General features: G+C 36.2%; 3 protein-coding genes, 1 long non-coding RNA gene and 1 pseudogene across 8 annotated transcripts; 3 read left to right on the plus strand and 2 right to left on the minus strand.

The window, feature by feature from the left end:
* Positions 1-127: 127 nt before the first annotated feature.
* On the minus strand, positions 128-952 carry LOC123474332 (annotated as a pseudogene).
* Positions 953-3,484: 2,532 nt separating this feature from the next.
* On the minus strand, positions 3,485-5,305 carry LOC123474183. Its single transcript, XR_006648822.1, has 4 exons — positions 5,089-5,305; positions 4,560-5,004; positions 3,763-4,470; positions 3,485-3,686 (listed from the first exon to the last, which is right to left on the minus strand). It is a non-coding gene; the product is annotated as an uncharacterized LOC123474183 (long non-coding RNA).
* A 3,736-nt stretch (positions 5,306-9,041) lies between these two features.
* LOC123474066 lies at positions 9,042-13,881 on the plus strand. 2 transcript variants are annotated; one of them, XM_045175891.1, is made up of 7 exons: positions 9,042-9,217; positions 9,339-9,399; positions 12,529-12,587; positions 12,649-12,819; positions 12,885-13,007; positions 13,072-13,178; positions 13,263-13,881. In XM_045175891.1, exons 2-6 carry the CDS (start codon positions 9,390-9,392, stop codon positions 13,099-13,101), a joined length of 393 nt encoding a protein of 130 aa, XP_045031826.1. In that variant the 5' UTR covers positions 9,042-9,217; positions 9,339-9,389; the 3' UTR covers positions 13,102-13,178; positions 13,263-13,881. The 2 variants fall into 2 exon arrangements, with proteins under 2 accessions (XP_045031826.1, XP_045031825.1); XM_045175890.1 differs by having other exon boundaries at positions 9,051-9,217; positions 12,879-13,007.
* LOC123474065 lies at positions 10,742-11,803 on the plus strand. The gene is made up of 2 exons (XM_045175889.1): positions 10,742-11,542; positions 11,597-11,803. The coding sequence occupies exons 1-2, from the start codon at positions 10,933-10,935 to the stop codon at positions 11,776-11,778; spliced, it is 792 nt and encodes a 263-aa protein (XP_045031824.1). The 5' UTR covers positions 10,742-10,932; the 3' UTR covers positions 11,779-11,803.
* Positions 13,882-16,008: 2,127 nt separating the features above from the next.
* Positions 16,009-23,511, plus strand: LOC116926182. Of its 4 annotated transcripts, none has more exons than XM_045176250.1 (6): positions 16,025-16,169; positions 21,567-21,772; positions 21,836-22,297; positions 22,370-22,540; positions 22,598-22,854; positions 22,920-23,511. In XM_045176250.1, exons 1-5 carry the CDS (start codon positions 16,070-16,072, stop codon positions 22,781-22,783), a joined length of 1,125 nt encoding a protein of 374 aa, XP_045032185.1. In that variant the 5' UTR covers positions 16,025-16,069; the 3' UTR covers positions 22,784-22,854; positions 22,920-23,511. The 4 variants fall into 4 exon arrangements, with proteins under 4 accessions (XP_045032183.1, XP_045032185.1, XP_045032184.1 ...); XM_045176249.1 differs by having other exon boundaries at positions 16,027-16,169; positions 21,516-21,772; XM_045176251.1 differs by lacking the exon at positions 16,025-16,169 and adding an exon at positions 18,766-19,516.
* Positions 23,512-23,916: the final 405 nt, after the last annotated feature.

Genomic DNA, 23,916 nt, shown 5'->3' on the forward strand with positions numbered 1-23,916 from the left:
TAATTCTTGTTGATGTATCAATTAAAACACACTCAAATTAAAGTTACAGGTTAAACATTGCTTGTTAGTGTTAAAAACAATTTCTAAATTTGGTATTCTGTGTTAACGAATGAGGGAAAACGGCGCACTATTCATGGATAATTGGTGCGTTCGATTTAACATTTTTGGCAAGACAAGACAAGACAAGTTCTTTTGGAAATTGGATTTTTGAAGCTGACTTTTCTTCATTCAACATCCAAAATTTTGCTTTGAGAATTGCATCAGTAGTAGGAGTCTCCTGCCGATTTTGCTTATCATCCTTGACTTCCTTCAAATGACTAAATACCCTCTCGGCTGATGCGTTACTAAATGGCAAACATAACAAGAGGTACATGCACTCAGTTAGATTAGGGAAAACGGGTTCACCGCAAGGATTTAGAGTAGAGAGAACTGCTTTCCAATAATCGTCAACTTTCATATTATACAACGCATAGCGATCTGTGACGCCAAAGTGAGATAAGGGCAGACTTGCGTGTTTCCTCCATTCGCTGTCAGCCAAATTAGGATCACAAGATTCCTTCAATTGTGGGAAACGTTTGAAAACTTCAGCAAGTGAGGCAGGATTCAACTTTCGGGCATTCTTCGGTTGTACTAGACTAGAAAATTCGTAGACTTCGTCCTTCAGGTCAAAACGCTAAGTGACTTTTGAATAACCAGTTTGGTAAAACTTTCTGAATGATTTCAGAAGTAGATTGAATGGCTGAAAATTCTGCTCAAAGGAAACGTTGCATGTCATCTTATAATTTAGCTTGTACGCTGCCTCGTTAGCAGGAGTTCGTGACTCTTTAGGAAAAGCCTTGTCTGCAGATTTCAAGCCGTCTTCTTGTGCCTTAATTTCAGCTTCTTTTCTTTCTTGGGAAAAATAAACAGTGTTCTTAAACGCCGATTTCGGCTTTGATTTCAACTCAAACATGGTTTCAGTAGCCTGTAACCCTAAAAAAATCAAAAGATTTTAGGAAACACTAATAGCACAGACAACGAAGTGGAAGACTGCGATCGCCTATACTGGCCAAAGGGCGATGCTCGTGACTGCCACCAGGTTCGCGTCGTATGTTCTAGGCCCGTTTCTTAAAGAATTTTATTATGTCCCTACTGATCAGATGCTTTACACACCCGGGGTTTGTGAGGAAACTATTGCATCCAATTTTTTTATTTTTATTTCTTAATCACCTGTAGCCCTTTGTAAAATCCCTTGAATTATTTTATAATTTATGTATAACTTAGCGGGTAGGAAATAAATTAATGTTCAACACACCCTTTTCAACAATTTTTTCTTCTATTTATTATAAATCGTGAAGCGCTGTACTTATATGTCAAATCGGAATAAAGCCTAAATTGGGCGCGAATTGGTAGGGGCATAAGTTATAGTCTAGCACTCAGTGGCACTCCGTTGTCTGTGGTGAGAGCAAGTAGCAGAGGTATTAGTAGATATAAATTTTTTTTTCATACCTGACCAATTAATACTCTGTTGTATATATTGGAGATGCCAAAGTGCTTTGTAGTCGGTTGCCGTAATGGACCGAAAAAATTATGTTTAGATAGGTCTGCAGTGTTTAATGCAGATATTCATCAAATAAAGCCAAGATTTTTTTACATCCCTAAAGATGAAACATTAAGAAAAACGTGGGAAAAAAACCTGCCTAATAGTGAAATGCAACTGAAGACCACATCAAGAGTGTGTGAGGAGCACTTTGTACCCGAAGATATCATCAAATGTGATGAAACCATTATTGATGGGAAAGTGCATTCCATTCCACGACAAAATTGGAAATTGAAAATAGGTGCTTACCCAAGAATCTTTCCATGTAAGTGTTAATTTCTGCTTCAAGGCTATGTGTGTTATTCATTATTTCACATTTTTATTCACATAGCGTCAGCAACATCTGTAGTACCATTGGTACAAAGAAAACCCCCTTTGGAAAGAAAGCCGCTCAGTGACATTACAAGTACGTACAAAGGATTTTGTCCTTCACATATGAAACCTGCAAAAAAAAAGAAAGACTCGCAGCTGTCACTAAGAACACTGTTCAAGAGATTGAAGTTGGTGTTGTTGAATCCTTAACCGTTCCTCAATTGTAAGTAACTGAAGCTGCATTGTTAGAGACCAATGTCTGTTTCCTGCAAAGTGATATAGACAGCATAACACTTCCAGCAAGTACGTGGAAAAGGGGAAGCATAATTGATGGTTGTGTTAATTACTTTGATATTCAAGAAATCGTAAACACAGTTACCATTCAAAAACTTGCTTCTGTGGATTTTACAAATCGAAGTTTCAAACAAACAATCATCAATCGTGAGCTAACTGAAACAGCTGAGAATAAAAACTCGTTCAATTCATTGGCACAAGTTGAAGAACTATTAAGAAATCTTCATAATAGAAGAATTTGCCCTGGAATCAAAAATGATAAAGAAAAACATTTAAACCAATCAAATGGTTTAATCCGCAATGGAAAATTAGTTGACGGAGTTTGGCGTGCTGATAAGTAAGTTCTTTCATTTAGATAATCATTATTTGTTACCACTTTACATGTTTTTAACTGGTATTGTTACATTTCCAGATGCACCCTCATTATTAGCTCTTTTAAACTTAACAAAAGGAAATCGTGTATTCCTAAGAGACGCCTTTGAGGCTGTCTTGGTTACATTATCTGCCGAAAAATTACCATTAATTGGTTGTACGGTACACCAAAAAGAGCTGATGACAGCTGTAATCTTCCAGTACCTTATTTTACGATTTCGATGTTTTGCAAAAAAAAAAAATGATTGCTATTGTTGAAAAAAAAAACTGAAGCACACGCAAGAATGAAGACAAAAAAAATTACAAAATTTAATAGGCGATGATTAAATTGTTATTATAAACATCAACTGATTGTGATACAGAAATAAATTACATGTGATAAACATCTACGTTATATTTTTTTTTGGAGAAAACTAGAAATTAAATAATTAATCAAACTAGAAAACAACTACATTGACTGGGTTTGAAACTCTTGCACTTCGCGCACAATTTAGGATTTGACATATAAGTACAGCGCTTCACGATTTATAATAAATGGAAGAAAAAATTGTTGAAAAGGGTGTGTTGAACATTAAATTATTTCCTAACCGCTAAGTTATACCTAAATTATAAAATAATTCAAGGGATTTTACAAAGGGCTACAGGTGATTAAGAAATAAAAATAAAAAAATTGGATGCAATAGTTTCCTCACAAACACAGGGTGTGTAAAGCATCTAATCAGTAGGGACATAATAAAATTCCTTAAGAAACGGGCCTAGAACATACGACGCGAACCTGGTGGCAGTCACGAGCATCGCCCCTGAGCGTCCTCTCAGTCTTATGGGGCTGATCGCAGTCTTCCACTTCGTTGTCTGTGCTAATAGGATCAAGTATTACCAAAACAATTTAAGGCACTGCTTTGCCGTAATCAGCTCTACTAACCTAGGTAGATTTGTTCCAAAGGGACATACTCATGGCAGTCTAAATGATCAAGACTGGACAGACAAGACATGTGTTCTTCAACGTATTCCGTGTTCATATAGCTCTTAGCCAATGAAACGAGTAGAGACTCAATCGCAGGTTTTATCACATGAATGAGAGGCTTGTTGGACTGGAATAATTCATTCAGTTCAGTAAAAAGAGAAAGTCCTGCCGATTTGAAAAAAGAATTAAATATGCTGATTAGTAATGTTCAAATAACTGAGGAAATTTGTTTTTGTTTTACCTTGTATGAAAAACTCAAGAAGAATTTTAGTAAAAGGATCTTGCAAAAGAAACAAAATTCTGTTGTATTTTTCTGTGGGGTTTTCAGCAACCTCAGAAATGAAATGTAAAATTAAAGCGTCATATTGTTGGAGAATGCGGACAGCGCGGTTTTTAAAAGTGAGCCAACGCGTTTCTCCGGGCTTGAGAATTTCCAACTCATCAAGTTTGAGAAATCTAAGACACTCCTTTAATTTATCTCGCCTGTCACGACTATTGCTGAAGTGGGCAGGAATAGCATGTAGAAGTTCAATAAGTTCTGGAGGCAAGGCCTAATAGGAGTGCTTTGCACATAAATGAAAGTTGTGACAAGTACATTTGACTGTTGCGAGCTTGGGGAAACGGTCTCTCAGCAATGTTGAGACTGATTTGATTCTTCCAAAATTCACATTGCATGTATCAGCTGAAAACCCAACAAATCGTGCGGAAGAAATTCCGTGTTTTTCCAGCCTTGAAAGAATACAGTTAGTCAATCCATCTGCAGTCCCATCAGAAACATCCACTAGATCGAGAACATCGAATTGCAGCTTTCCTTTTTCAAGGCACCACTGGCAAACTACAATAACCATTTTAGTTTTGATAGACACGTCCGTGGTTTCATCGAATATAATGGAAAAATATTTGTTCTTCAGTTTACTTGCTGTTTGTTGTGTACAAAATTTTCCAAATCCTAAATAGTTTAATAGTATAGAAAGAAATTATCAATTAGTTTTCATAGTAAATTAGTAATACAAATTACGTATAACGTATTCTACCAACCTTCTCTTATCAAGTTGCCTGCTTTTGTATATCCTAATGTGGCTTTCTTGAATATGGGATCATTTCCTTCTGTCGGCATCACTTCAAGCATTCCTTGAGCAGAACACACTGATTGACTATTTTCACATATATGAGCCAAAATTCGTACTTCAAGATTAGTGATACGATCCCTAAGTGGAGATGCAAAATTGGCTAAACGATCGTGTTGCTTAAGCAACTCTGGGAACTTTTCCATATTCTGTTTGTGTTGGGTACGGTCAACATGTTTTTCTAAATCTCCCTTATGATTTTGATAAAACAACGCACAAGCTCTACAAAATACTTGATTCTCTCCAGTCTGTGGATTGAGTTTCAGTATTAGCCACTTAGCAAATTTTGGATGCTTATTCTCATTTAGCCAATCTGGATTAAACTGTCTTGGTTTTTTTTAGGATGACTTACTGTCCTAGAGATATAACATAACAAATTACAAAGTTTTAACAATTACACACCGATTCAAATTAATTAGTCTAACTATATTCTCCATTACTTGAGTTTTCTTTCGCTTAGCCTGGCCCTGGCTTGACGAAACTTCCTCGACTTCGTCAGAGGACTCAGAGCTCATTTTGAATTAGTTGTAAACATTAAACAACCATATATACTTATATAGACTAGCACTAGCACAGTAGCACCACTAGCAATGTTGACATTGGTTAGTTGTGTGGTCTTGCACTTGCAGACAGTGTCGCCAGTGTGCTACAACTCCCTACAAGGTACAGTATCCTCCACAAAAAAGAGGCACCCCCCCGGTAGCCCAAAAAATAAAAATTACTTATGAGCGCTAGATGGCATAGTGTTTAATTGCAAAATACAAACAAAAAAAAGCATGCAACTTTTTTTTTCTTTGTTTTGACTGCAAAAACGAGACGGTTGCCATAATTTCAGTATTTTTTGCTCCGAGCAAAATTTGGAAAACGGAGAATTCGAGAAAAAAGTCGGGGAAAGGCTAACCTCTGAATTGTTACCTTTCCCCCACCCCGACTTTTTTTTCAGTTTTCCGTTTTCCATATTTTCTCGCAACATGAAAACTTATTGGTTACAGACGATTTTAAAAGACGGATAAAATTACAGCATTTAGAAAATAAATCTAAGAAAACATAAAAAAAAAATTTTTTTTTAAAGAGGATTTATTTAATTTGAACAAACTGACAAATGAAATATGTTTAATATTTCTTCCACCAGCCGATAGCTTTAAAGCATAATTGAAGTCTTTTTGACATTCGCTAATTTTTTACGATAAGCGTTTTCAGTAAGATTTTGCCAAGCGGTCTGTGTATGGGCAAAATCTTCTTCTTTGTTTCCGGAATCATTCGCGTCCGTCGAAATCACACAGCTTAAAATGGTTGCCATGGTTTCCAATAAGTTTTCATGTCGCGAGGAAATATGGAAAACGGATAACTTGAGAAAAAAGTCGGGGTGGGGGAAAGGTAACAATTCAGAGGTTAGGCTTTCCCCGACTTTTTCCTTTAATTCTCCGTTTTCCAAATTTTGCTCGCAGCAAAAAATACTGAAATTATGGCAACCGTCTCGTTTTTGCAGTCAAAACAAAGAAAAAAAAAGTTGCATGCTTTTTTTTGTTTGTATTTTGCAATTAAAAACTATGCCATCTAGCGCTCATAAGTAATTTTTATTTTTTGGGCTACCGGGGGGGTGCCTCTTTTTTGTGGAGGATACTGTACAAGCTACAACTACCCCATCGGTTGCCAAGTTTGGTTAATTAAAATTTTAAAAATTAAAATCTCAACCTTAAATTTGAGCAACTTAAATAAATTTTTTTTTGATATCCAAAAATTCCAAAAAAATACAAAAATCACCATTATTTTCTGACACCATTTGAACACCATCAGACAGCCCGAAATCACCAAAATGGTGACAAATCACCAAAAGTGGGCACACTGGTATTACTGATATACGATTATCGATAAGGTATCTAATTATTCCCATCTACTGGCCAAAAATAATACTGCGTACATGATTGTATCGATAAAATAAACATGGTAAACCTAATTTTTTTAATGATTTTGAAAAGGGATTGTGAGTTGTGGTAACAACGGTACTACCAACAAACCTCAAACAATGAAGCAAAAAAAAATAATAGGTTTTCTAATTTTCATCGATAGTTATCAACAAGAACTTTATGCCGGCGAGAATTTGAGAGAATGTAGTCAGCCCTAGCCTTAAGGTTAACATTAGCATTAACATTAGGTATTACATTAGAGTCGTAGTTCAAATCCAGAAACGGCTTTATATTTTTATCGTGATGATTGAAAATAAATTTTTAACGCATTTGAAAGCCAGCAGACGACAGAAAGATTAGATTTTTGTTTACAATTTGTATCGATACTACCCAACAACCATAAATGTTTGTTATGCTACTCGTTATCTATAGAGTGGTGGTGCAGTGGTATAATACTAGGGTAGTAATAGTGAGGCATTGGGTTCAAAACTGATCAAAATATATTTTTCAACGTTTTTATTGTTGGGAAAACCTTGCTTAAATTTTGTTGACGGGATTTTAGAAATTGGTTGCACAGCAGACCTATATTTTTTGAATTCTAAGGTTTCTAATTGTAATTTAAATTGGCAATTGATTTAATTTTAAAAGAATTATTATTTGCGGTGGCAACCCTGATATCAATAGTAAAAAATTTGCTATCCAACGTTAACTTCAACTTTAAGGCACCCAGCTGCTGTCTCAAGTAAGTAGCAGCCGGTTTTGGAGTCTAAGACACTCCTTATGTGTCGTTAGATGGTATTTTGATTGCGGTGTTAGTCCTTTTGTATGTTGTGCGTTTACTTCTTTCTTGGGAGTGTCTAGGCATTTGCGTCTTGTCAGCATGGTTCTTCGTCTACATTTCCAACACCATTTCTCGCGTGGTTTTTGTTTTGAGTGGGATTAGAAAGGTTTGTTTTGTTGTGTTTTTTGTATTGTTATGCAATTTTTTTTTTGCGTGTGTTTTTGTTTTGTTATGTTTTTGTTTTCTTTACAGTTTATTGAGGATTTCTGTTTCTTTTAAAAAGGTTATAAGTGCGTTTTGAATTGTTTTTTGAAGTGCTAGGGTGATGTCTTTCTGGAGTCCCAGGATTATTCTTAGGGAGAATGGTTGTTGAATGGAGGTGAGTTTTAACTTAAGAGTTTCTCTTTCTTTTTTGTACATACTACAATCTATCATAATATGTTCTACTGTGTTATTTACATTACAGTTCAGGCAACGAGGGTCCACCGAGTCATCTATCCTACTCATGATGTAGCTAATTTTGTTGTGGCCCCTCCGTAGTCTTTGTAGCTTCCTGAAGATTCCAATTGGTGTTTCTAGGTGCCAGGGCAAGGGACCTAGTTGGGTTCTTCCTGTTTGGTTTATCCGTTCTTTGCTATCTGTTCTTGTGGTAAGATCTGTTATAATATCCTTTTTAATGATCAGCCTCATGTTATTAACCATATTTTTCCAGGAATAGGATTGGTTGTGGATGATGTTTTTTGAGAGGTAGCCCGCCTTGGCAAGATGGTCAGCCTTTTTATTTCCAGAAATTCCTACATGTCCCGGAACCCATAACTTGTGCAGGTATCTTCCTTCTTCCCGCAGTTTCATTTGAAGGTACATCATTTTCTTACCAACTGGATCTGAATTATCTCTGCTAAATTGTTAGTTGTAAGGCTGCTAGAGAGTCGCTGATTATTATTGCTCGCTGGTCTTTGGATTCACTGTGAAGAAGTATTGCTCTTTCAATGGCGTGAAGTTCTGCCGCTGTAGACCAGCATAATCGTGAGATTTTACAGCTTTCTTCTAAGTTTTTGTTAGGGCAGTATATGCGAAAACCAGCTAAGTTTGAGTCTGGATTTATTGATCCATCCGTGAAGTAGGTTGGGGTTTTAGGCGGAAACTTCGACATAGTCTCAATGTATATCTGCTTCACGCGAGTATGTCTGTATCTGCTACTTTCTTCGTGATCGGAAGTTTTTTAAAAGGGAAGGATTCACTTTGCAAAGGTGGTGTTCTGGGGGCATAGTCCTGAATCGGTACACTCTCAGTTTTCAGGGGATATTCTAATCTTATACGTTGGTTATCCGAGATTCGAATACCTCTTAGCTAGAATAGGTCTGGTAGATGGTCTTACCTATTCTAAATCTTCGACTATCTATAAGACAATCCTTATTCGAAATAGAATACCCTTCGTACTTCCGGGTATTCGAAGATCGAGTTTGAATAAAACGCCCCCTCCGTATTCGAATTCGAATACCAGGTATTCGAATTTTTGCATCAGCGTCAGTAAACGTTGCCATCCAAGAGATATTTATCAATAAAAATCATTTTAAAATACAGAATACTGGATAGAAATCCCACAAATAATTCTTAGACACCGGGATTTGATTTAATATAACAGATTTAGCAATATTGAAACAATAAATATTTTTTGTCAAATCTAATTTGAAATATGGCAAACATCCAGCATGCAAAAAAGTTAATGACGGTCGTCAGTGCAGACAATTTTGACAGTTATGTGATTGAGGGCTTTAATGGAATCTAAAACTTGTATCTCAACTTTATCTGCAGAAGACCTGCGGTTGCATCTCCTGTCGACTAACAAACTGCCGGCTGGAATTCCAGAAAAATTGCTAGGTAATATCTATGTAGTAGGAATCTATTTTAAGTTGAACATTTTCTGTGCTGTGTGTTTGTTGGTTGGTGAGACCCTTTTCCAAAATGTCCATTGATTCTTTTAAATGCTTTTTATGTTCAGTTATAGTTAAAGGCAATTATTCTCAACTGACAAGTCACTTGAAACTTTTTCATGGCTTCCTTAAAACAACAGGTCATAGTAACAGAACTTTGTATTGTGGGAACGCTGACTGCAAGGCTGGCTTCAACAGTTTTGCTAAATATAGAGACCACGTTATCAATTGTTTAGTTAAAGATCCACAACCAGATGTTAGACAAGTACTTCCTGATGTTTCTTTTCAACATATCGAACCAGGAGTAACTGATTTCGATGTTAGTGATCCTTTACAGCAGGACAGTTTTCACCAAGCGAATGCAACAGCAGATAAAACAACTCAGAGATTAGCTAGATTCTTTCTTGAATTGAGGGCCAAACACAATGTTAGTCATTCTGCCATTGATTTCATTGCTAAAAATATTGATACTATCTTTAAAGATGTTGCTCAGTTTTGTGATTTAGAAACAAATTTGACATTAACCAACATTGAAAAAGCCACTAGCAAATTGAATTCTCACCAGAAAAGGATTCGTTATTTTACCAGTAATATGGGATTTGTAGAACCAGTCGCGAAGTGCGTAGGCCATAACAATCAACCAGAACTGACTGTAAATAGTAGAGGGGAAACTCAGCCTAGAAAGAATACCTTCCAGTACATCTCTATTAGGAAAACGTTGAGTAGATTATTTTCTAATGCTGAATTTTACAATAAATATTTTAGTGAATCTCCTAGTACTGATGGTTTTCTTCGTGGCCATCGTGACAGTTCTCATTTCAGGAATCATAAATTGTTTTCCAAAGTAAAAAATGCCCTTCGTTTACAAATATTTTTTGATGAATGTGAATCAACTAATCCTTTGGGCTCCAAAACTAAGAAACATGAACTTGGAATGTTCAATTTTAAGATTTTAAACCTTCCTGAGTGCGAAAACTCCCTATTGAGTAATATACATTGCTTTGCTGTTTGTAATAGTAAGGATTTAAAAGACTCTGAATTCCGGTTTGTTATTGATGAATTCATGAAAGAAATTAAATTACTAGAGTCTGACGAGGGAATGCTTCTTGATATTCCAAGCAAACCTGGTTTCAGGCTCCGAGGTGCTGTTGTAAATGTTTGTGCAGATTCAAAAGGTGCCCATCAACTCTTTGGGTTTGCTGGGACTTCTTCAGCCAAATTTTGTCGTCTTTGTTTAATTTCTCGTTCAGATTTGATTAAAAGTTGTAAAGTTGGAATTTTAAGAACCAAGGAAAATTACAATGCAGCCATAGAAGAAGCAAAGATCAGCAAAGACAACATTCCGTTGAGTGGAGTACAATTCGACAGCCCTCTAAATCAGTGTAGGTATTTGCATGTTGCAGAACATACCGTCCTTGATTGCATGCACGACTTTCTGGAAGGTATAGTTCCGTTTATAATTAAGCTTGTCTTTTTCGTTTACGTAACCAACTCTCATTATAAAATAACAGCAGACCTGCTAAATAGTAGACTGCAGAGGTTCGCGTTCAGTTTTTATGATCAAAGTAACAAACCTTCCCCAAAATTTAAGACCAATCTGTTGCGAAAAAAGGTAACTATAACACGAAGCAACGGGCATCACAGAATTGGTGTTTAATTCGAATGCTTCCTCTTTTAATTGGTGATTTGATCCCGGAAGGAGACGAATATTTTTCCTTGATTCTCATTTTACTAGAAATAATGGATATTGTTTTTGCACCTAGTGTTTCAATTGAGCAGACTATTATTCTAGAAGATCTTATTAACCAAATGTATTCAAGGTTTCATTCATTATTTCCATTGACTAGACCTATTAACAAATTCCACCATATGGCACACTATCCAGCAGCTATCCGGACTTATGGTCCAGCTGTTGGATATTGGTGCATGAGATATGAGGCTTACCATAATAGTTGTAAACGTGTTGCACATATAAACTGTAATTTTATTAACATTCCAAAATCAGTTGCTTATCATCTGCAAACGATTTCCTGTCACAATCTATTAACTAATGATTTATTTCACGATGATATTCCCACGGTCGGTCCCAGGTCAAAAAAAAACTTAGTTAACAGGCAAGAAGACTCAATCACTGATGGAAATAGTTCTTTAAATCTGGATTCAAACGCAACTGTTATAAGATGGGTAAAGTTTAAAGGCTGGCATTACCGACCAGGAACCGTAATATTACTAAAACACAGCTTTGAAAATCTTTCGGGGTATCCGGAATTCGGTAAAATAATAAAAATTTTGTCAGGAGGCCAGGCAATTTATTTTGTTGTTACAGTTTTAGAGACCATTACTTTCAACCGTCACTTTCATGCCTTTGAATTACAACCTTATTTTCCTGCTAAATCTATTATGATTGCACATGATAATTTGAGACCAAATGTTGCTCCAACATGGTTATTAAAAAGTTTTAATGTTTCCGAAAATGTCTCTTACGTAACTGTTCGTTATTTTGTCTAAAATTAACATATTTCTCATTCCTTTTAAATAGCTGCTGATATTGATGGACAGTGCCTTCTCTGTTTAGATGAAGCAAATGTTGAAGTACTTCAACTAACACTGGGACACAAGATGAAACTGCTTAGTTTCATAAAAACAATCAAAAGTCAGCAGCCCCAAGAGCAAGAAAAGGAATCTACTGGAATTGTGGCTTGTGATCCAACGATAGAATACGAACCAATCGTCAACGAGAATCAGATACTTGATATCATTGTGACGGACCAACCTTCAAATAACAATGTATTTCGTCACTACATATTTACTTCTTGCTTTTTCTAACTGTTGGAATTTTTACTTTACTTGTAGGTGATTGATTTCAACGTCATCGACATTTTAAATGCGACCGACGAGGGGAAAGTAATTGTGCAAAACTACCTGGAACGACTTGAGGCTTTCATTACTGAAAAAGAGCGCATCACAATTGTTCAGATCCTAGTGAATCGCTTAGTGACATTGACTGGAAAACTCGACTTATTTCCCCCGACGGAGAAAAGAAAAAATCTTGGTGAAGCCATAGTGGCTGCGTTTCCTTGCCTGGGAATCAACGTGGATGGCAAAGTGTTTTCTTGTCATTTCTATAATCAAACAACTGGATCTGGTTTTATTGAGACAAGGCTGAAAAGACTGAGGGAAGTTCATCGTGAAGAACCACGCCGGAAGAGGCCAACACAGGACTCTTCTCCAATCCAAAAAAACCGCATGTCACGAAACGGCCTCATGTAAAGAAAAATGCCGACTACATCTTCAATGAAGTCGAATGCCAGTTTAAGGTTTATTTTTTAAATAACATTCAATCCACAATAAAAGCTTTAACTTTGTTTATATTTACAGGTTGAATGGTTGAAGAGTCATCCGCCTGGAGGAGATAATGACACAGTCATCATTGAGTACAGCAAGGCGACTTTTGGGTATCGCCAAAAAGAAATCAAACAAACTCTGACTGAACCTGGTCTCATCATGAAAGAATATCCCCGCTTCAAGGACTTCCAAAATGGATCTCTGGTAATGTGCTACAGCAATACGTTCGAGATGTTTCAGCTAACTTATTTTTATTCCTAAAGTTTCAGGTAGAATTTCAGTTACTCTATCCCGATGCCAAGAACTTCGAAAAAGTCTTTAAAGAAAAATTCTTATTTAAAATATTGGCTCTGGCTAATAAAAAAACATTGACATTCCTGACTGCCCTGACGGTAAGTTGATTATAGTCTACTTTTCGAGTTAATTTGTCATTTTTCACGAAATACCTTTTAACAGAATGTCTTAAGGCCGTTTTCGTGTTACTAAAGCTGACTCCAAGCATCGTTAAACTCCGAAAAGTTAATTTTCGTTTGATTACGGAACGACTGATAGTCTTTTTAAAGGCAATTTTCTTTTCAGTTTAAAAGTTTACTCTTTTTCGTCTTTATTTATAACTATAGCAATTTTTTATTGTGTTGTGTTTACAGGATAATGCTGACTTGATTCAATTAAGCGAAACGCGAGACCCTCATTTGAAGCAGCCATTCATCTGCTGCATGGGAACGATGGAAACTCCTACAAACTTCTGGATTGTTATCGATCGTGATATAATACTGTGTGGTAACGACTTTGCAACTGCTTTCGTTAACTTGTTTTGCTCGTTTTATGCATTTAATTTAAATTTCCCTCAGTATTTGGAATCATTTTATGGATTTTTTGAGGAATGCGTTTTCGATATTAAAATTCCTTCTCCCTCAGTAACAGCCTTTAGAGCATCCCTAGAATGTTTAAGAGACCTACAAGGCTAAATTGCAATGCTAACACAATCGAGCTTAAAAGTGAATGGCGCCCACTTTTATAAAAGTGGGCGCTTTCAAGCTTATAAGCTTGATTGTGTCATCATGTGCAATGATGTTTATTTTTAAGTTGAGGTGTTCCAAAAATGCAAATACTGTTGTCTTATTTTGTTCTCCTGTTCTTTATAATAACAAACTGGGTTTTTTATGATAAAAAATTTGTTGTATTTGTATAAATGTTGTCTTGCACCGTTGTAGTATGCTCCTTCCCATGGCCTAATCTCAGATGAATACAGACTTCTGAAAGACATTTATATTTTGTAATTTATTCATAGTCGTGAAGCAGTATATTTATAGATTGGTGGGTATGCATGAAGAATCGGGGGAAGGGTAAATTCAGGATGCTAGTAGGAATCGAATATCCCTAGTATAGGGGGTATTCGGGGGATATTCGAACCCCTATTCTAGAACAGGTATGCTACTAATAGAATACCCCCCCTATACTATTAGTAGCAAAAACCAAAACGCTACTAGTTCGAATACCCTCGAATACCCCCAAAAAACTGAGAGTGTAGTTGGGTCGAGTCACCCAATAATTTGTCAAATTCTTCTTTAGCTTTTAGCAGACTCTCCCTGTATATTTCTTTCCATTTTTTTTTTTTCATTTTCAACTTTATAGGTGAGGGTTTGAACCGGGTTCCGATTTTTATCCGTCATTATTTTCGCCATTTACCTTGTGGCTAGGTATTTCCTACGGTGTTTGAGTGGTTCAACTCCCTGTTCAAGATGTAATTGCCCTATTGGTGTCGAATTGAAGGTGTGTAGAATACTTCTCAGGAATTTATTTTGGGTGGAATCAAGTTTTTGAAGGTTGGTTTTTGTTGTCGTCATTAAAACTGCTGATGCGTAGTCTAGTACACTATGCGGTGTTCTGTTAAATACATTAAGATTATAACTTGATGACATCATGGATTACGCGGATTATGACTGGACTTACAGAGTCTAAGTCCAACTATAATCCTTCTTCTATTTTTCGCCGAGCAAATCATAAGCTGAAAAAATCGAATGATGATCTTCTTTTGGTATGCCGAGCGAATCCGAAAGCTTTCTTTCTGTTAGGTCTTTTTACTTTTTTTCCCATTATTACTTTTTTACCTTTTTTTGTTTCATTATGACCTCTTTTGGTTTACTGTTTTTTGTATTGTATTTAATAAATTTGTTGACCTCCTTTTTTAACAGTTAGCCATCACGAAGAAGTCGAGGAACATTTTAAAAATGTGACATTATACTCATTTGGAAGCTCTGGTTCGTTTCTATGTTCTCCTCCTGTCCTCTCCACAGTCATCACGATCTTGCGCGGTCGTGAAGATTTACCACCGATCTTCAACTTCCATCAACTACGGAATATTTTTAACAATTTCAATTTTTCAAAAAACTTAGAGTTCCTAACCGACTTCACCGAGATTCGAACCTCGGATCTTTCGCATCACCGGCTAACCGGCTAACCATTACACCACCGTTAACATGCGACGCAAAGGGAAAACATGGGGCCGTATGGTGTGGCTCAGGTAAACCCCCCTTCACTGTCCCCTCTCCCATGGGTACGCGCAATCCCCCCCTTCCGACCATTCTTCTGGTCGGCTTGGGCAGTGCGTCAGTTCCGTAAAACTTGAAACTTTGTACGCGTTTTACGGACACTCCCGCTCATTTGCACACCCTAAAACCTATATTAAAAATGATCAGCGTTTTTTTTTGAGGTAGTCTCTGAGGTTTCACCGTCGATTCTCACTTTCATTGTTCTGTTCTTTAAAAAGTTTTTTATCCATTTTAAGGTTTTCCCCTTCACTTCCACTCTAGCCATATTGAATAAAATCGCCTCGTGCCATGTCGAGTCATACGCATTGCAGAGATCTAGGAAGATTGCGTACGTATTTAATTTTTTGTTGAAGCCTTCACTCTCAGTTTTCAGGGAATATTCTAGCCCTCTACGACGGATATTTCATCTTCGAATACCCTTGCTTAGAACAGGTCTATAATAGGTTCAACCCTAATCGAAAGCATCGAATACCCATAGAAGAACCCTATGCGAATTCGATTACCGCTCGAATCCCCCGGTATTCGAAGGACAAAGAGTGGACGCATGCCTCACCCCTCTATTCTAATAGAATAGGGGGGGGGGGAGTGATGAATTTTATTTTAAAGAAAATACCCGATTAATCGGCCGTATACGTACGATCGGTAATACACGTTGCCATCCGAAAATTTATCGCATTTATTTGTAAAATAACACTTGAAAAAATTATTTGGGAAAAAGACTCGTAAAAAGATCTGTTTATATATAATCATGATCATGATTATGATGCTGTGCACAGCAACGTTTCATATGTATAATTGATTATCAAATAGTTGTTAACATTGATGAAATTTGGCAAACAGCATGACGTTTAGTTATTGAGGCTGTCATTGGAGACAATGAGTTAGTATTTGTGAGATCTTTAATGGATTCAGGCCCCATCTCAACTCTTACTGCAGAAGAATTGCAGTTGCGTTTCCAGTCAAGTAACATCCTTCCAGCTGTGATTTCTGACAAATTGTTCGGTAAGCAATATACCAATAATTTTATCTTATAAGTCTGTCAATTTTAGATGTTTGTTTTGTGTGTTACCCACTATTTTACCCATCTAAAATGTCTGACAAATCATTCAAATGTTTCGTGTGCTTAGCTATAGTGAGAGGTACTTTTTCCAAACTTACGAATCACTTACGTCTCTTTCATGGATTCCTAAAAACAACTGGGCGTAGCCGTAGAACTTTATATTGTGGGAATAATGATTGCAAAGCCGAGTTCAATAGCTTTGATAAATATAGAGATCATGTTCTAAAATGTACTGTGAAAGAAATTTACCCAGCAGTCAATGCTGAGGTAAACAATCATTTGTCAAGTAATAACAGTTTGCCCATGTCTGAACCAGACGATTCTGTTACAGATATTCAAGGAAGTGATGTAGATGTAGATAGTGATGTAGATAAAAGGGCGACTCAAATATTTGCTGATTTTTTTCTTGAATTGAGGGCTAAACACAACGTCAGTCATTCTGCTATCGATTTCATTGCTAAAAATATTGATGGGATATTTAATGGAATTGCTGAAGTCTGTGACTTGAAACAAGACTGGACAGTAGTGCTACCGATTGTTGAAAGGGTCACCCTGAGATTGAATTCTAATGTGAAAAGAAATCGTTATCATACAAAAATCTTGGGATTCGTTAAACCAGTACAAAAGTGTGTGGGTTCTCGTCCTGAACTTTTTGTCAATAGCAGAGGGGAAACACGTTCAAAATCGAGTACCTTTCAGTACATTTCTATTAGGGAAACATTTAGTACATTGTTTTCAAACGCCGAATTTTACAAAAAATATTTCAGCGAATCTCCAAGTACTGACGGTTTTATTCGTGGGCACCGAGACAGTTCACATTTCAAGAACCATGAATTATTTTCTAAGGTTAAAAATGCTCTTCGTTTGCAAATTTTCTTTGATGAATGCGAGTCAACTAACCCATTGGGTTCGAAAACAAAAAAACATGAACTCGGTATGTTCAATTTTAAAATTTTAAACTTGCCTGAATGTGAAAACTCCCGTTTAAGCAATATTCACAGCTTTGCTGTGTGTAATAGTAAAGATTTAAAAGACTCCGAATTTCGCTTTGTTATTGACGAATTTATGAAAGAAATTAGATTACTAGAGTCGGACGAGGGAATGCTACTCGATATTCCTGACAAACCTGCTTTCAGGCTCCGAGGAGCTGTAGTTAACGTTTGTGCAGATTCAAAAGGCGCCCATCAACTATTTGGATTTGCCGGAACATCATCAGCTAAATTTTTTCGTCTTTGTTTAATATCTCGTAAGGATTTAGAAAAAAGTTGTAAAATAGGAGTATTAAGAACGAAGGAAAACTACAATTCGTGCGTAGAAAAGGTCAGTATCAGCAAAGACAACATTCCCCTGAGTGGCATTCAGTTTAACAGTCCCTTTAATCAATGTAGATATTTACACGTAGCCGAACATACAGTTCTTGATTGCATGCACGATTTCCTGGAAGGTATAATACCATTCATCATCAAACTAGTTTTGTTCATTTATATCACAAGTTCTGATTACAACATATCTGCAGACGTTCTAAATAGCAGACTGAAAAGGTTCCAATTTAGTTTTTACGATGTAAAAATAAGCCATCCCCCAAATTTAAAACGTCACTTTTGCGAAAGAAAGGAAATTACAACACCAAACAAAGGGCGTCTCAAAATTGGTGTCTAATACGAATGCTCCCACTTTTGATTGGGGATTTAATTCCAGAAGCAGATCCATATTTTTCATTAATTTTGATTTTACTCGAAATAATGGATATTGTTTTTTTACCAAGTGTTACAATGGAGCAGACCATTATTTTAGAGGATCTGATTCACCGAATGTATTCCCGATTTTATTCATTATTTCCAACAACGAGGCCAATCAATAAATTTCATCACATGGCCCACTACCCCGCAGCTATTCGGACTTATGGTCCATCTGTTGGGTATTGGTGCATGAGGTATGAAGCGTACCATAACTTATGTAAACGTTTGGTTCATGTTAACTGCAATTTCATTAATATCCCGGTTAAAGTCTATTTTACCCGACCAACGTAAATTAAAGTAAAGTAAAGTAAGTTAAGTAGTTTACTTAACTTGTTTACTGATTTAGTCACTAAATATACTGAATTGTATATACCGAATCGTTCTTTATTTACTGTCAGACTTATAAAAGTTGCTTTAGAATGACACTGTTGCCAAACGTAGTAGTGAGGCGATGTTGCCGTCATTAAAGTGTAGTATTTACTAAATTGTTCGTTTAATATGAATACAATTATAAAAACAAAGTATGTTGGGTAGCTGTGTGGTAGAGCAATGGATTAGTATACTAGATGTCACATGTTCAAATCTTACATTTTCATTAAATTTTAAATTTTTTTTCATGAACTGGTTTATATGAAGTAAATATTAAAATAATCGACACTTTGCTATAGTTTTCCTTTATTGATTATTGTTGTTTTGTTATATTTAGTACTATTTATATTTAGTATAGTATAGTATATAGTATGTATATTTAATATTCTACTATACTTTAGTATACTACAAACTATACATTGTAGTATATATACTTTACTATACTATACTGCACAAAAAAACCAGTAGTAATATGAATTTAAATATACAAATGTAGTAAATGAGGTAGCTTAGTGGTAAAGCACTGGATTACTGTGAGAGAGACTATAGGTTCAAATCTTACTTTATCATTTTTATCATACATAAATTTTTATTTAAATAATTGAGTAATTGAGTTTTCATTTGGTGGTGTATACGTTCATAATAACAGTCTGGTTTCAAGTATGGATATCAACGGATCTATTTTTCTGACCTCGTCAAGTGAATTTATCAAAAGTTACAGTGAAATGTTTGAAAACTTTATGATGGGAGGAAATTGGATGTGTTGAATATATATACGAACCATTTTCTACCCCGAAGGACTGCCATCTAGCGATTTACAATTTTTGGCATGGAGGAAAACTACACACCCGCAAGAGGCTCTCCCATCGGGTGGAAAAAAACATGGTTACTCAAACGCCCGGTCATTTGGTTGTTAGACTTGATGGTGTGTGGTATATAATTTTTAATACGGATAACTTATATTGGTAAATATTTTATTTTTACTATACTTAATATACCCACCCAAATTTCCTGTTTTCCTCGCTTTGCTCGGCCTTTGTCCCGCTTAGTTTCTTTAGTAGTATAACTAGGGGCCCTCACTCCGTTCTGGAAGTTCCCGATAGGGTACAGCCTGGACGCCAATTCGCCACACAGAAACCCGGAAACCATTTGCTCTTCCGGAAAAACTGACGACTGAGGCTGTGAGTAATCAAGTAGAGCAAGTTAGTTATATCGATGGGCAAACAGTTTGTTTAAGAAACGTTCAAACTGGACGAACTAGTGTCAAGTTAAACGTCATCTAGCGGTAGTAAATTACCTTTGGGAAACAAACAAATAAAAAAGAAAGAAGCTCCATTCGGATTTTAAATTATAATAAGTATCTTAATCAGAGTTAATCAACCCTGAACCCTGAACCCTCATAGAACCCTGCATCAGGGTTCTATGACTCTGATTAGGGGGGGAAAAAATAAAAAATAAAATAAATGAAAAATTGATATAGTTTGGCAACGCTGTGTGAGGTGCAATAGGTGTTACCTTAATACATATGTAGTGCAACCATGTTGACAGCCTCACACGGCCTGTGGAAAAACCAGTCCGTTGCCAGGCGACGAACAAAGCCCCACCTTGAAAACAACTTCGCGGCCTTATTTTTCCCTATCTTCATGACCGACGCGCCATCTCTCTGAAAAAAAATCTCCCAAAACTTCGAGTCGCTCTTAGATTGCTCCGTGTTCCTTTATCGTTGAGCCGATAATTGACATGACCCCTTCGTTAATCTCCGCGTTATCTCCTCTACAACACGACGTCAAGTTTTGCGCCACAGCATCTAAAATAAGAAAACGTATAAAAGATACGTACGAGACCCTGAAATCGACTCGAATGGGCCGACTAAACTGCTCCGCACTCCTTTGCCATTCAGCCGATAAAAAAGGGGACTCGACCGGGAGCTGCTGCGTTATTTCCTCTACAAAAGGAGACCAATCTCAGCGGCACAGCATCTAAAATAAAAAAACGAACGAAAGATTAGTGTAGACACCCCTGAAATCGCCACGCCATCAGCGCCATCTCTGGGGTAAAGTCTCAGAAAAAGTGTCGGTCGATCCACCGGTCGTTGCAGAAGGGTAGGGGTGCCTGTATCAGGGGGTTGGGAAATGCGAGTTTTGATAGAATCCCTATCGGGAAATTAAAGGTTAAGGTCATTAAGTTTAAGTTAAGTTAAGTTAGTTAAGTTAAGTTAGTTAAGTTAAATTATTAAGTATACTGTATAGACTTTCATTCATTATACTTTACTACTTTATTATATTACTATACTATACTTTACTTTACCCACCCAAATCCCCTGTTTTCCTCGCTTTGCTCGGACTTTGTCCCGCTTAGTTTCTTTAGTAGTATAATTAAAGGTTAAGTTCATTAAATTAAGTTAAGTTAAGTCAAGTTAGTTAAGTTAAATTATTAAGTATACTGTATAGACTTTCTTTCATTATACTTTACTACTTTATTATATTACTATAATATACTATACTTTACTTTACCCACCCAAATCCCCTGTTTTCCTCGCTTTGCTGGGGCTTCGTCCCGCTAAGTTTCTTTAGTAGTGAAATTATAAGTTTAGTTTATTAAGTTTAAGTTAAGTTAAGTTAGTTAAGTTAAATTATTAAGTATACTTTGGTTGGGTAAAATAGACTTTAACCAATATCCCCAAGTCGGTTGCCTATCACCTTCAAACAATTGCTTGTTTTAATCTTGCTAATAATTCACTGTTTCACAATGAGCTTCCCACTCTTGGTCCCAAGTCAGCAAAATCACTTGATTCTTATGAAACTGAATATAGATAAGTGAAATCAAAAGGGTGGCATTACCGACCAGGATCAGTTATTTTACTCAAACATAGCTTTGAAAATCCTTCGGGATATCCCGAATTCGGCAAAATAAGCAAAATCTTTTTCAAGGATGCCAAAATTTATTTTGCTGTTTTAGTTCTAGAAACGATAATTTTAAATCAGCACTTTTATTCCTTTGAACTTCAACCTTACAATCCCATTCAGTCAATTCTCATTGCATTTGATACATTGAAACCTACTTCTCCAACATGGCTATTAAAAAGTTTTAAAGATGCTGATAATATCACTTATGCAAACGTTCGCCATTTTGTTCAAGACTGTATAACAAGACTAATCGCTATTTGTTTGTCTTACTCAGCTGCTGACATTGACGGACAATGCCTTATTTGTTTAAATGAATCAAATGTAGAAGGACTTGGACTTTCATTGGGCCACAAAATGAAACTGCTAAATTACGTTAAAACAATCAAACAACTTCAAGAGCAAGAGGAATTGGCCAATGTTGTCATTGTTGATCCCGGACCGATTTTAGAAATTGAGGCAGTTGTTAACGAAAATCAATTATTAGACATAGTTGTGCCTGCTGAACCTTCAAACAACAACGGAACCTCCAACGTAAATATATTTACACATATAGTTATAAAGTTAATTTCAACTGAATATTTTTATTATTTTCAGAGAGATGTTAACGTCATCGAAATTTTAAACGAAACTGACGAAGGAAATATGATTGTTGGAGCCTATATGGAACGCCTTGAGGCTTTCATTACCGAAGACGAGAGGATAACAATTGTCCAGATCCTTGTGAACAACTTGGTGACAAAGAATGGCAAACTTGATTTGTTTCCACCAAGAGAACAAAGAAGAAATCTTGGAGAAGCCATTGTATGGGCTTTTCCTTGCTTAGGGTTCCATGTAGATGGCAAAGTTTACTCCAGCCATTTTTATAATCAGTCTACTGGGTCTGGGTTCATTAAAGCAAGACTAAAAAGATTGAGGGAGTCAAATAGAGACGAGCGGCGCCGGAATAGACCACTTCAAGATCCCTTAAATCCAGTATTCAAAAAAGCTCGCATCATTAAACGGCCAAATATGAAGATAAATGGCTACATTTTTAACGAGGTTGAATGCAGGTTTAAGGTAAATTTTAAAAAATTAGCCCTAATACTTTAGTATCATTAACAAACAGTTAAAATATTAATTTTTTTAAAGGTTGAATGGATGAAAAGTCATCCTCCTGGAGGAGAAAATGACTCTGTCATCGAAGAATATATGAAAGCGACCTTCGGTTATCGACAGAAACAAATTAGAACCAGTTTGACTGAGCCAGGTCTCGTCATGGCGGAATACCCTGGGTTTAAGGACTTCCAGAATGGATCGCTGGTAAAAAGTTTTCAAAATGATTAAATGGTTCTTCTCAACAATACCTTTGTTATGCAGTTTTTTTCAGATTTCAAGCTACTCTATCCAGAAGCTAAGGATTTTGATAAATCTTTCAAAGAGAAATACTTAAACGAAATCTTTCTTTTGGCAAATCGTAAAAGCGTCGATATCCCTGAGTCTCCTGATGGTAAACAAACTTTTATATTCATTTGTCCCCTGCCATGTACGTGGAGCTTAAACTAACTCCGAGCATCACCAAACTTCGCAAAATTAATTTAAAATTAGTCTTTGAAAGATTAATAGTTTTCGTAAAGGTAGTTATTATTTATATCGCATTTCGCGATACATATAATAACAATTTTTCAATTTGTTGTATTAGGAGAATGCGGACTTGATTTCCCTGAGCGAAACTCGAGAGGCACATTTGAAACAACCGTTTATCTGCTTCATGGGCAACATTGAAAATCCAATCAATTATTGGCTAGTAATTGATCGGAAAATCGTCCCCTGTGGAAAAGATTTCGCCGAGGCATGTATAAATTTGTTTTCGTCTTTTTATATCCTAAATTTAAATTATCCACAATATTTGGCAGGGTTTAATGGTTTTTTGAAGAATGTGTTTTTGAAATCAAAGTTTCCTCTCCCTCTGTTACGGCATTCCGTGCTTCCCTTGAATCGTTACGTACTTTAGCCATTTAGCCTTGAGTTTTGTTTACTGATGGCTGTTAGCAAAATCATTCTCCAATGTGATGGCGCCCGCATTTGCGAATGATTTTGTCAACTCTTTCATCGAGTTTATAATCCCTTACCCTTGGAAGTAATCATGCATATACATGTTCTGGGTTAAAAGTTATTATTAAGAATGTTGCATTGTTTTTTATTTTAGTTGATCATTGTTTAGCACGTGCTTTAATCGCTTTAATCTGTCTTTCTTATATTTTGACGTGTTCTCAATACAGATTACTTGAGTATTATCTTCTGTCAGTTCTGTTTTATTTAATGCTTTAATTTTGAATCCAGTGTTTGGTTTTATCTGAGCTATACGTATAGGTCTAGATATCGAGACGGATGCTGGAATCTTCTAATAGAAGAGGAAAGTATTCTATTAGTAGCATGTCAATTCTAGAATAGGGGTTAGAATACCCCCCGAATACACTCTATGCTAAGGGTATTCGAACCCCTATTCTAAAACAGATATGCTACTAATAGAATACCCTCCTGTACTATTAGTAGCAAAAACCAAATCGCTACTAGTTCGAATACCCCTCGAATACCCCAAAAAGAATGAGACTGTTCTTTGAGCTATAGGTCTTGGGCTTTGAGCTATAGGTCGATATGAGTCTGGATAACCCGGCTCTTTATTTCGTTTCAAGATA

Source organism: Daphnia magna, linkage group LG7 (genome assembly GCF_020631705.1).
Source record: "Daphnia magna isolate NIES linkage group LG7, ASM2063170v1.1, whole genome shotgun sequence".
Classification (NCBI taxonomy): Eukaryota; Metazoa; Arthropoda; class Branchiopoda; order Diplostraca; family Daphniidae; genus Daphnia; species Daphnia magna.

What these genes read in the sequence shown, in the direction of transcription:
- LOC123474066 (XM_045175890.1), top strand. An exon ending in AAGTCGAATGCCAGTTTAAG is followed by an intron (nt 12,588 to 12,648) that starts GTTTATTTTTTA and finishes TTATATTTACAG; the next exon opens with GTTGAATGGTTGAAGAGTCA. An exon ending in CATTCCTGACTGCCCTGACG is followed by an intron (nt 13,008 to 13,071) that starts GTAAGTTGATTA and finishes ACCTTTTAACAG; the next exon opens with AATGTCTTAAGGCCGTTTTC.
- LOC123474065 (XM_045175889.1), top strand. Translation starts at nt 10,933, where the DNA reads ATGCTTCCTCTTTTAATTGGTGATTTGATCCCGGAAGGAGACGAATAT. An exon ending in TTCGGGGTATCCGGAATTCG is followed by an intron (nt 11,543 to 11,596) that starts GTAAAATAATAA and finishes TTGTTGTTACAG; the next exon opens with TTTTAGAGACCATTACTTTC.
- LOC116926182 (XM_045176248.1), top strand. Translation starts at nt 16,070, where the DNA reads ATGGATTCAGGCCCCATCTCAACTCTTACTGCAGAAGAATTGCAGTTG. An exon ending in GATTTCTGACAAATTGTTCG is followed by an intron (nt 16,170 to 16,294) that starts GTAAGCAATATA and finishes TCGTGTGCTTAG; the next exon opens with CTATAGTGAGAGGTACTTTT.